The sequence below is a fragment of the Myxocyprinus asiaticus genome, chromosome 33, assembly GCF_019703515.2.
Source record: "Myxocyprinus asiaticus isolate MX2 ecotype Aquarium Trade chromosome 33, UBuf_Myxa_2, whole genome shotgun sequence".
Taxonomy (NCBI): domain Eukaryota; kingdom Metazoa; phylum Chordata; class Actinopteri; order Cypriniformes; family Catostomidae; genus Myxocyprinus; species Myxocyprinus asiaticus.
In genome coordinates, this window is record NC_059376.1 from 4480048 (window position 1) to 4493133 (window position 13086).

Below are 13086 nucleotides of genomic sequence, written 5' to 3' on the forward strand. Positions count from 1 at the left end.
GAGCCCTGAATGCAAACGTGATGCCTGACACATTCAATTAAGATAGCGCAGCCTTTGACTATTAATCATGCTAAGATCTAAAAAACATCAGTGCAACATAATTTCCACAATCAACTCCTTGCAAGAGATTGTTTGTACACCTAGAAGAGCTTACTTTGTACTGTGTCCAGCTCTAAAACCCGACAGAAACCTGTCAAAGATATTATTCTTTGTTAAAAAGTAAGTTAGCTGCATAGCTTCTCCAAGATCTTAGATGTAAAAGGTAATTTAAAGATCAGCCAAAAATCTTTCAAGTCCAGGGGGTTTAAGCTAGGTTTTTTAAGAAGAGGCTGAACAACCGCATGCTTAAAACTAGCCAGAAAAAATGCCATATGTCAGACTATTGTTTATAATAAATAAAATGCCTAAACCAATAATATCCACTACCTCTTTAAAAGGTGAGAGGACAACATTGCTAGGAGAACAAGTGGTCTTCATGTGTGAAATAATGGGTTTTAAATGTGAGCGGGACACAGACACCAGTTGGAAAATTAAATGATACCAGCAACCTTATCAATTATATAATTTAAAAACTTTTTTTAAAAGTCAATTTTTGAGTCTATGGCTGGATTAGAAAAAGTGGTAATTTCCGGGTACAGTACTTTTATTAATGGTGTCAAACAGAAATCTTGGATTATCGCAATTTTGTGAGATAATCCCCCAAAAATTGTTAGATCTGGCTAAAGGAATAGTTCACACCAAAATGAAAATGATCTCATCATTTTCTTAGCCTCATGGCATCCCAAATGTGTATAACTTTTTTTTTTTTTAACACAAAGATTTTTAGAAGAATATTTCAGCCCTGTAGGTCCTCACTATGCAACTAAATGGATAACAACATTTTGAAGCTTTAAAAAGCACATAAAGGCAGCATAAAAGTAATCCATAAAACTCTAGTGGTTAAAACTGTCTTTTGAAGTGATATGTTATGTGTGGGTGAGGAACAGATCAATATTTAAGTCCTTTTTCACTATAAACTGTCCGACATGATAGGTGGTGACATGCACGAAGAATGTAAATCGCCAAAAACACAAGAAGAAGAATGTGAAAATAAAAGTTGAGATTTATAGTAATAAAGAACTTAAATAAAAAAAGAGGAAGGGTATATGATCAGTTACCATCAGTTAGAGGGCTGTCAGTTACCCTGTAAAGGTTGGGTGTCGAGGGTTTATTGGAACATCAATGCAGCACCTGTTGAAAAACATTGTTATCTTTGGATCAGTGTTGAAGAAGTCTCTGAAAGATATGGCAGAGGAAGCAGAAAAAGAGAGCTTCTGGCTACGGTTAAGAAGGAAGGATTAAAAGTGGGTTATGCAGAAGTGAGAAAGTCAGAATAGGGAACAAATGTGATTATGTGGTGAGGTAGCATGTAGAAGAGGAAAGGGGTGGGGAGGAATTATTTCCGCTGACCCACTCAGTCCTTATCCGGGGGGTTCTGGAGGGGGATTGAGCGGCGGAGCTAAACCAGGCTAAGCTATGCACTTGCGGAGAGGCTGATGGAGTACCGCGCTAGCCTCTCATGTCACTCTCTTACATCTGTTGGAGGATTAGTTTTAGGCACTGCAAGGGTGGTAGGCACAGATTGATAGTTTGTGTTTTTTCTAACAGAGAAGAGGCCTTGGACGTAGGGTAGGTCTGCTCATGGGGGGGTGTATTGAACCCTGGTTGTATGGTATGTATCAACAGGAAAGGAGGAATGTCTTGATGGGAAAGCAAGAACAAGAGGCAATCAAAAGGATCCGGTGTCCAGCTGCGTGGGGTGGCAGGGAGATATCGCTGACCACTGCCCTACCACCAGGAGATGTTCCGGTATTAATGGGGTGAAATATCCGTGATAGCTGGACAACTGAACGCACTGGCGGAGGTGCTGCAGGCAGTAATGCCCAGCCGTTTTAGACATTTGCCTGTGAATCTAAGTGATCTGTTTCTCACCCACACCTACAGTGATGTGGAAAAGTATCCTGATTTCTTCTGTACTTCTGTATATCTCCTACTAAACTGTTTGAAAAATTCAAACAAAATCTAACATAAAACAAAGGCAATCTGAGTAAACACAAAATCTAGTTTTTAAATAATAATGTTATTTATTGAAGCAAAAAAGTTATCTAATACCAACTGGGCCTGTGTGAAAAAGTATTTGCCCTTAGTTACTAAATCCACAAATCTATGAAACTGCATTTATAATGGGGTTCAGCTGGACTAGACACAGCCTGGCCTGAATACTTCCAGCCCTGTTAAATAAAATCAACACCTAAATAGAACTTTTTCAGCAAGCAAGTTGGCTAAAAGGTCTCACTCAGTAGCACACTATTCCAAGGTCGAAAATGTGACAAGGTTCCAGAAATGATGAGGAAATAGGTGACTGAAATACATCAGTCTGGAAAGGGTTACAAAGTTATTTCAAAGGCTCTGGGACTCCAAAGAACCACAGTGAGAGCCATTTTCTCCAAATGGAGAAAACTTGACACAGTAGTGAACCTTCCCAGAAGTGGCCAACCTTCCAAAATTCCTCCAAGAGCACAGTGATGACTCATCATGGAAGTCACAAAAAAAGCCAAGGACAATATCCAAGGAACTGCAGGCCTCTCTCGCATCAATAAAGGTCACTGTTCATGACTCCACTATCAGAAAGACAATGGCCAAAAATGCCATCCATGGAAGAGTGGCAAGGCAAAAACCACTGCTAACCCAGAAGAACATTAAGGCTCCTCTGAATTTTGCCAAAACACACCTTGATGATCCTATTAGGAGAATGTTCTGTGGACTGATGAGTTGAAAGAGGAACTGTTTGGAAGACAGGGGTCCCGTTACATCTGAAGTAAATTCAGGGTGACCATACGTCCTCTTTTTCCCGGACATGTCCTCTTTTTCTGACCTTAAAAAAGCATCCGGCCGGGATTTTAAAATTTGTGAAAATATCCGGGATTCGGCTTTAGTTGCATTATGATGTGCATCTGGTCTAATACTTCAATGTGTGTGTGCACATATTTGCATTGCTTTAACCCCTCTCTGTAAGTCCCACCTTCTCACACACCAATTGGTCAATTATAAGAGGCTTGCAGCAACTATTGGCCAAATTCCTGCCTGTCAATCTCTCCGCGAACACACGAAGCGCTGTTGTGTTTGGCATCAAACAGCTTCACAGTAGCAGCAAATGACAGCTGAGTGGAAACAATGCCCAAACGAAAGTGTACATTTACAGAAGATTTGCACAAAAAATTCCCATGCTTTCATCCAGGTCGAGATCCGTGGGAAGCAGAATGTATGACATATAAAGCTGGCACTTATGTGTCAGTTGATAATAAAGGTGCAAGTGATTTAGAAGCACATTTTAGCTCTTGCGAAGCATAAAGGGTCAGCAAAAGGTGAAAGTTCATCAGGTAAATTAACCGACTACTTCTTGCGAGCAGGTAAAATTATCACATTGCTTCATTTTCCATGGCCATTCAAAATAATAGTAATAGTAAATGAAGGTACACTTATGGCATCAAATATTGTATTTTAGTACATGGACATTCAAAAGAATGTTGGAAAATCTTATTTATTTATATATATTTATGTTATGCTAATAGAGTGTCTTTTTCACTGTATTAAAGTTTGCATCATAGTAACACTGTTTTGAACCCTATTATTCCACCCCAACCCAATCCCCCCCCCCCGGCAGAAAACAAAAGGTGTCCTCTTTTTGGAAAACCAGAAAATGGTCACCCTATGTAAATCAAACACAGAGTTCCACAAAAAGAACATCATAACTAAGGTCAAGCATGGTGGCAGTAGTGTGATTGTGTGGGGATGATTTGCTGCTTCAGGGCCAGGGCAACTTGCAATAATTGAGGGAAACATGAATCCTGCTCTCTACCGGAAAATCCTGAAGGAGAACGTCCAGTCATCAGTCTGTGAGTTGAAGCTCAAGCACAACTGGATTATGCAGCGAGATAGGAGTAAATCCACCTCTAAAGCAAAATTAAAGTTCTGGAGTGGCCTAGTCAAAGTCCAGACTTGAACCCGATTGAGATGCTGTGGCAGGACCTTAAATGGGCAGTTCATGCTCAAAAACCCTCCAATGTGGCTGAGCTAAAGCAGTTTTGCAAAGAAGAGTGGGCCAAAATTCCACCACAGCATTGTGAAAGACTGATCTCCAGTTATCAGTAGCATTTGGTTGCAGTTGGCACAACCAACTATAAAGTTTAAGAGGGCAGTTCATTTTTCACATGGGTGATATAGGTGTTGGATAACTTTTTTGCTTCAACAAAAAATATATATATATATTTGAAAACTGTATTTGCCTTTGTCGTATGTTGCATCTCGTTTGAAGATCTAAAACAATTTAGCATGAAAAATACAAAAAACAGAAGAAATCAGGAAGGGGGCAAATACATTTCCACAGCACAGTATCATAATGCTTCTGAAGATATATATTTAACCACTGGAATCGTTTGGGTTACCTTTATGCTGCCTTTATGTGCTTTTGGAGCTTCAAAATTTTGGTACTCCTTCACTTGCATTGTATGGACCTTCAGAGCTGAGATTTTCTTCCAAAAATCTTCGTTTGTGTTCAGAAGAAAGAAAGAAAGAAGGTCACACATCTTGGATAGCATGAGGGTGAGTAAATGATGAGAGACTTTTCATTTTTGGGCGAACTATTTCTTTATCAGCTCTTTGATGTTTAAATAAACACTCTTTCAAAATATCATAAGAAAACTGTAATTTATCTTTCAGTCACGTTCTGCCTTTCTACATTTCTGTCTAAGAGTACGAGTAGTACTTTTTAACCAGGGCTGTATCCTTAAATTATGACTGAGAGAAAAAAAAAACTAGGATCCTCAGGAACCATCCACAGAGGGGGAGTCTCAATAGAAGTTGTTAATACAAATGTACTAGAGTAATAAAGGTTATAAACTTTCCCTGGCAAAGTAGCATTAAAAACAGTATGTGTATGGTCAGCGAACACAGTATCTACAATATGAACACTAGCCACAGGAAAACCTGAGGATAGCACCAGTTCGAGGGTATTACCATGTTCATGTGTTGGACCAGAAACATTGAATGAATCAACCAGATTAAAAAACTATTTGACCAAGGGTTTCAAAGGACAACAGATATGAATGTTAAAATCACCCAGGACCAAAATACTATCCAAAGTAGTCACTATTACTGATAAAAAAATCTGAGAATTCATTTATAAATCCTTATAGTATGTAGGGGGCCTATGTATAAGAGCACAGATCTAGATATATCCACCATAATTAATTGCACTTCAGAACTCTGAAATCTTTCAATAGGCAGTAATCTACATTTTAACTTATTTTTAAAGAAAAGAGCTAAACCCCCACCCCAACAAGCAGTCCTTGGGGTGCTAAAAAAGTCACATAAGTTCTATCAGGAAGACTCGCAGACTTGGGCTCTCGCAGACTCTCTCTTTGACATAAGCCCTGTCTGGCAGTCCGAAGAAGTTGTAATTGGAACTGTCATATCCTGCTGGAGATAGGAGGCAGGGGTGAGGAGCCTACCCCCGTGCAGGATGGGACTCAACTGATGGTGGTGGGGTGGTGGAGGTTGCCTTGTTAGCACACTGAAACGCAATGTGATAGATTGTGAGCAGACTTATAAAGCAATAGCTTACATGTGATTGGCTAGGAGTTACCTAGCTAATGGTGCGATGATGTTCAGCTGCTAGTCTTCCCACAAGAACTAGGCTGTGCTTACATTTCTATCAGGAAGACTCGCAGACTTGGATGAAATTTAAGATGACATTTATTTGATGAATATAAAACAGAAATGTAATGTTTCTCTTTGGCGTAAGCCCCGTCAGGTGGTCCGAAGAAGTTGTACTCGGATCTGTCATATCCTGCCGGAGATAACAGTCATATCCTGCCTAACACAAGATAGGTCTTGTGTTAGGTGTTCATTATTAAATTATTAAAAATTATTAAATTATTAAATTATTAATTATTATAATTATTAATTAATTATTATTATTAATTATCATTCTGGAGAAGAGGGAAAAAAAGAAGAGATGTGAATACCTAGATTTGACATGAAATGCACAATATCTCTGGCATGGTTGTGCAATACCTTTGCAATAGGAAAAATCGTGCATTTATTTTTTTTTGTTTGTTTTTTTCTCTCTCCTTTGAGTTTGTCCATGTCTGTTTTTTTTTTTGTTGTTGTTTTTTTTCTCTCCTTTGAGTTTAATTTTATCCTTGTCCTTGAGTGCGATTTTGGGCCCTCCGTCGAGGAGCCCCTGGTTGTGCAGAATCTTTGCCAAGGGTGCTCTGACGAGGGTGGACATTGTTTGATGGTTATCTTTGCCGAAAGGTGAACAACATGCGTAAAGCCATACGATAATGGCGACGTTGCATGCAATACCCTCCATTGAAAGATATCCCATGAGGCTCAAGCCCTCCAATGAGGGCGGCCATTGTTTGATGGTTATCTTTGCCAAGGTGAACAGCATACATAAAGCCATACGATAATGGTGATGCTGTCGTGCAATACCCTGTTGAAAGATATCCCATGATAGTGTGAGCTTTCCGGCGAGGGCGAGCTGGCTTGTGCAATACCTATGCAAAGGAAACCATGCCTGAGATTATGGAAGCCCTGGTGAGGAGGTTAGACATAGTTATGCATTATCCTTATCATATCCCACTCTATTATTATCCTTGCGAAACGATGGATGTGCTTGAATTGAATCATTGTGTAGGGAAAGATATGATGAGAGAGAGCCACCAACCACCACCAGATAGGTATGAAAACTTATGGCTGATGGAGAATTGAGCTTGTTTGATGATTTGGGTTAGGTCGACTATATTTCAGGTAGGATGAGGAAGACCAGAGGCCGAGCATATTGACAGTGGACTCCGGTATACCTCGAAGAGCGGCAGTAGTAGCTGCTCCGATGCGAAAAGAGTGCACCGAGAAGACATGAGGGGAGAGACCACAATGTTTTAGGGTAGCGGTGAGGTGGTTTCTGAACCTGACATGGGGGCTAGGGTTGGAGTGAAGAATAAGGGAGGAAATTTGAGATGTCTAGTGTGAAAGCAAAAGGAAATGAAAACACACACTGGGAGATCAGGACGGAAAATAGAGGAGTACTGTGAGATTGGCAGAAGGAGGAATAGTGGGCCCAGGCGGAGTTGTAGGAAGTGAGTGTGGACCGGGCAAGTCCTTTCTGCATTAAAGTTGGAACGTAATTTAAATGGGGTAGTAAGGAGGGGCTTAATCCAGCAGGAGGTCCAAGAGGGGTGTTTTTTTTTTGTTTTGTTTTGTCTTTCTTCTTCCTCTGGTGGGGGGGCATAGTCTGTGGAACTCCTGGAAGCGAAACGAGAGAGGGAGTCAGCGATTACATTGAAAAACCCAGGAATGTGTCTGGCTGAGATAATGAAGTTGCAGGAAATGCTCTGCCATGTCAGATGTCTCATAAGGGACATGATGAGACTAGAGGAGGACCGGCCTTTATCGTTTATAGTGACGACTACGGAATTGTCGCAAAACTATGATGCGTTTGCATGTCCAAAGGGAATCCCATATAACGCTGGCCATGACGATGGGATTGAAACATTTTTCTATATTTAAAAATTCATCTGGCCATTTCCCTGTGAACCATGATCCTGAAAATATCCCCCGAATCCTACGGAGGGAGCCGCATCCATGAAAAGGGTCATGTCGTCCAGAGATTCTGTTTTTTTTTTTATTGTAAAATAGGAAATGCCATTCCAGTGATTTAATAGCTGTGACCAGAAGAGGAGGTCCGAGCGGCAGCCGTCATCGATTGATATGATCTTGGAGAGGAGGTTGTCTACAGAATGGGCTAATGTGAGGAGGCGGGAAATGAAGGAATGATGCACATGGCAAAACTGAGGTGGCCTAATAGGGACAGGAGATCGCGTTATGAGAACCAAACTGACCGGAGAACGACGTGCAAAGAGACCTGATTCTGTCAAGTTTCTTTAGGCAGGGAAGCTTGCATGTTTAGAGAATCGAGCATGATGCCGAGAAATTCTAGACTGTCGTGGCCCGTGGTTTTTTCACTTGAGAGGGGAACAACCAACTTTTGAAAAGCTCGATTGAATATCCAAAAATAGGGGTGTGGGCAGCGGGGTGATTGATTAGCAGGAAATCGTCGAGCAGGTGTAGTATGAAGGGGAGCTTAAAATGATTGAGAAGGATCCAGCATAGGACTTCCGATAGAGAATTAAAATGTGAGGACTACTTCTGCACCTGAAAGTGAGTCAGACAGCAAAGTAATATTTTGACAATCATGGACAGTCAGCGAAGAGCCAGTCGGCGAGGTGAATGGGCATGATTTTGAAAGCGTCTTTGATATCTGCCTTTTTTTTTCTTTTTTTTTTTAATATAAATATATACATACATTGAGTGGCGCAAAAATGAAAACATTGATAATTTTAAAATCAATAAGGCATTTGGCAACATAGTTGAAGAAATAACAAAAGCATTAGGAGGGAGCTATGACTTATCAGCAGGAACAGAAATTAACAGTAGCAAGATTAAATTAATGAGCTTGATTCGGCACAGGTTTAATCCAATGATTGCCAAACCTACTTACCTGCTACTAAATGTAACGTCCCCAACCACGCACATTAAGAGCGAACAGCATCATACTGAAATGCTTTGATACTTAAATTAAATGTAATCTAGTTAGGCTGACATGACTGTTAAACTCATGAGCTTTGAAATTTGGAACATTGATAAAGCCCCAATGCTTGAAGATCCCCATAGATTGAAACATGGTCCAATACAAAGATGAAAGTGAATGATTTATGAAGACATATGATACGAATTTCTGCACTTTAATGATGCCTGAATGAGTAATAAAACGTGAATATGCCGTGAAATAGGAATTACCCCCTGTATAACGTGATCATATAGGCGATATGCATTATGCTGGTAATGAAATTATCTGATGAATGAGGGAATGCAGCACGAAACCTACCGCTAGGTGTCAGAGGCGTGCCACAACTGTGGTGCTTCCGATGTGAATGTGGAAGTATGTATAGTGTAAGAAAACAGTGCGTTTTTGAAGCGGCATTAATGCACCCTTGAAGGTGCTCGGGTAGGGAACACCGCTCGAAATGTTGAACCGAACGAATAAGTTAATAATTTCACTAAGGACCCTTTCACAAGACTTTAGTAAAGGCTATATTAAACTGTGATGCCATGCTCCCTTAGAGTGCCCACATCATGAGCTCTGTCTTTCCTAGTGAGTAGGGCATAGGGATGATACCTTGTATTGGAAAGCGCCTGCTACGTGATTTAGAGCTAAGGTGACCAACAAAACAGGGAAATCTTACTGAATGGAGTGATGGGACCCCATACAATGAACACTGTACACCATGACATGCCTGAATAATGATCTTAATTCCCCGATGGGAAACATTCGGTCATGCAACACGGTGAATGACATGTGAGTGAACCTGACCGAGTTACCCTCATGTGATCACGCAGTGAACGTGTAGTTGCCTGCCGTTACTATGAGAGTGAATGCACTGTTGACATGAAATATTGGATTTTGATATTGATGCAGATGTGTTATGATGAACAGACAGCATAGGCAACAGAAGGCCTAGACCCATGACTAAATGCATTTGATGGATATGATAAGAACTTAGCTTATTTCTGATGGAAATCAGCTGCTGCCTGAGCCAATGATTTTGACAGACCTGGCGAGGAGTGCACTCCTTCCACACTCCTTCCGCGCCGGGTCGTGCATTCCAATTGAGGATGCGGTGGCTCGATTGAGGGAGATCTCCTAAGTGAATGAGATATGGATGAAGATCCGGGTTTGCTGATTGTTTACTCCCCATGGGTTTGATGCGGGCAGAAGTTGAGATGAAGAGACGGCGTCGTTGGGAAGGGAAGGCTGGCTTTCAGAGGTGTTCTGTGCACTGGTTCTCCTGTGGCCTGGAGAGGACGGAACAGGTCTATTATGATTCTGAGAGGGCGCGATCCCACTGAGAATCCGGAAATTTGCTGACATGTGTTGCACGAGGACTGCTGATTCTGGATAAAAGGTAAGGAGCAGTGAATAAGTCCATGTCCATAGCTGGATGTTAGCTAATCGGAGAGCAAAATGGACTCGACGTCAGACAGAGCTATAGAGTGATGTTGCCATGTTAGCACACTAAAACACAATGTGATAGATTGTGAGCAGACTTATAAAGCAATGGCTTACATGTGATTGGCTAGGAGTTACCTAGCTAATGGTGCGATGAAGTACAGCTGCTAGTCTTCCTGCTAGAACTATGCTGCGCTTACATTTCAGTAAGAGGGTTTAACTTACCAACATTAAGCCATGTTTTAGTAACAAAAAAAAGACCAACTTATGTGATAAAAGAAAGTCATTCTGGATAAAAGTATTGTTGACAAAAGATCTTGCATTAACCAAAGCCATTTCCACTTAAATAAGTCAGGAGTGGGGATGTGCACGGATAATCGACATTCGGTTAACTGTTCGACATTCCACTATTCAAATACCAAAATCACTATTTGGTTATTCTACTTGTGCAATAAAGTTCTTCATCCTGACCCGAACTCGCAGACTTCCGACAAACCATTGGTTTTTCCAGCCAGGTTTAGGTCAGTTTTTCAAATAAAGGGCGAGTTAGGGGCTGTTAAACAGGCTTTTGTGTGCTTTTGTGCTGTTTTTCCATAAACTGTTAACACATGCTGGATGGACGCCTTTGACTGTTGCACTGAATCTCACTGTTTTCTCTTTCAGTATCTTGGGAAAGATCGGCACATTTTTAGAAACCACATAAAGTTAAAAAGAACTTACATTTTTATGAACGCATCTCAAAACTTTTGGACTTCATGTGATGGTTACACCATTTAACATGATTACAGATTGTTTTTCACAGATCAAAGTTTCAGCACTTTATAAAAGGTAAGACAGTGTGTTTTCACTTTTGTATGCATATTTTTGTACAATAATTAGACAAGTTCAATACCATTTGATTTTAAACCATTTTAAAAAAAAATCAAAGCACCCCAAAGAGGCTATTTAACCACAGTAGTGCAACTCCACACACATTACAATACTTGCATTCGCTACCTCATTGAAATGTGAACCTGCCCTGGCAGAGCACATACAGGCAGTGACAGTTTGACTTATTTTTTGTTTGAGATTGTATCATTTCAAGATCTATGTATTGTGCTACTTAGGCTCGGTGCTCACTGTGCACCTTATTTACTGCTATTTTGATTAGTGTTTCAGGAAATTCCATTGCCATAAATGTTCTTTATATTTATACTCCCAACGAAAAAGCGATTAACCGTTTCTGAAACCTTGCGGTTAACCGAATGTTAAAAATGGTGATTTTTGCACATTCCTAGTAAGGAGGCAGTTTTAAAGAGTTATGGGGTAATTCCATCAGTGCTCCTCCACCCAGAGAGCGAATATTAGAGAAATGAACTCTTGTGTTTCCAATCCACAAGACTTCTGTGATTAAATCCATATATACTGAAGCGATATGATAGGTGTTGTTGGGAAAAAGATCAAAGTTTAAGTCCTTTTTTAACTGTAAATCTACACTTTCACTTTCACCAGAATATGGAAGTGTCTTCCACCTACTGGTTGGGGCTGGTCAAAGGTAAAAAAAGGACTTAAATATTGATATGTTTCTCACCCACACCTATCATATTGCTTCAGAAGATCTGGATTTTACAACTGGTGTCATATGGATTACATTTATGCCTCCTTTGTCATTTTTGGACCTTCTGAGTCCTGGTCACCATTCACTTGCATTGTGAGGACCAACAGAGTTGAGATATTCTTCTAAAAATTTTCATTTGTGTTCTGCAGAAGAAAGAAAGTCATACACATCTGGGATGGCATAAAGGTGAGTAAATGATAAGAGAATTTTCATTTTTGGGTGAACTATATCTTTAAATCGGAGTTGGAAGTGGTTTCAAGAAATGACAGTTAAATGAGTGGACTCGGGGGAAACACTGCATACAGTCATGCATAATGAAATATGGCTTGAATGCCCACTGTTGCACTGCATGTCACATCAGTGAGACCTCAACACTGAAGCGCACCCATGAAACAGTGGTTCCATTCACTGCAAACACAGTACAACATGACAACAAGCACTATGATCATCCTTTCCATCACCAGTGAAGGTGTGCCCTTTGAGTCGGAGCATGTTGCATTAGAAGTTCTTTAAAACTTAAATGTCTCCCTATAAAGCGTAGGTCCAAGTTCTGCATGTGGCTCTCTTTGCTGAGTTGCAACGCGTTGAAAAGAGTGGGGATTCCCCAGGTTGAAGAAGTGATTGCAACTACAGAGGAAGAGATATTTGTGGATTCACTACTTTGGCATTCATGACAAGGACACGGCCTTCCTGTTGGAACCTCCTGTTTCCCTAAACGGTCTTTCTGATGACAGCATGGGAGAAGTTCTTTGAAGTAACAGTCTGCTGCCTATAAGCACATTCTAACACATTATCAATGCATGCAGAAGACCATGGCAAAAGCAACCTGTGGCTTCAATTGCAGTGCAAGAAAACTGACCTAGATGTACGGGCTAGCACCCCCTGGATGGACTAAGAGTACATGATGGGCATCAACCACTGAAAAAGGGGTCAATCCCCATGGAACAGGCTTTGGCAAGCCAGAAATGTGCTTGCATATCTGTTTCTTGGCCCTGAACAAACTCGTTAGGTTGCCCTGCTTCAAGTAAGCGGAACATGAAGTCAAAGGCAGGATAACAATGTTCTCACCCCCTTATCACTCCATGTGGACGCCTAGGGCAGTCTTCCTGGGATGCTAAATTGAGTTGTTTGGTTTGTTCTTCAATTTGCTCTGAGCCCACCTCATTTCAACAGCATTATCTTCTGCAGGAAGTCCACTCCCTCCTCCGCAAGGAAGCAATAAAGACCGTTCCTTCAAAGTGAGCATTACACAGCCTCTACAACTGCTATTTTCTATTCGGGAAGAAAGACTGCATCATGCATCCAATCCTATATAGTTTGAATCGGACACTGAGGGGAAAATTCAATGAACAGTTTTCGCACATTTGTGCGTGGT

At 40.8% G+C, this 13086-nt stretch overlaps 2 protein-coding genes across 2 annotated transcripts in view; both read left to right on the plus strand.

The window, feature by feature from the left end:
• The window catches only part of LOC127424572 (ERC protein 2-like), a 108643-nt gene extending 97826 nt beyond the window's left edge, over positions 1-10817 (plus strand). The window contains exon 10 of the mRNA XM_051669928.1: positions 10778-10817. Within this exon, the coding sequence (XP_051525888.1) occupies positions 10778-10817 (40 nt within the window). The remainder of the gene's footprint in view (positions 1-10777) is intronic.
• Positions 10818-11880: 1063 nt separating this feature from the next.
• LOC127424757 (ERC protein 2-like) overlaps positions 11881-13086 on the plus strand; it is a 113179-nt gene continuing 111973 nt past the window's right edge. The window contains exon 1 of the mRNA XM_051670193.1: positions 11881-11897. The gene's annotated coding sequence lies outside the window, so the exon portion shown is untranslated. The remainder of the gene's footprint in view (positions 11898-13086) is intronic.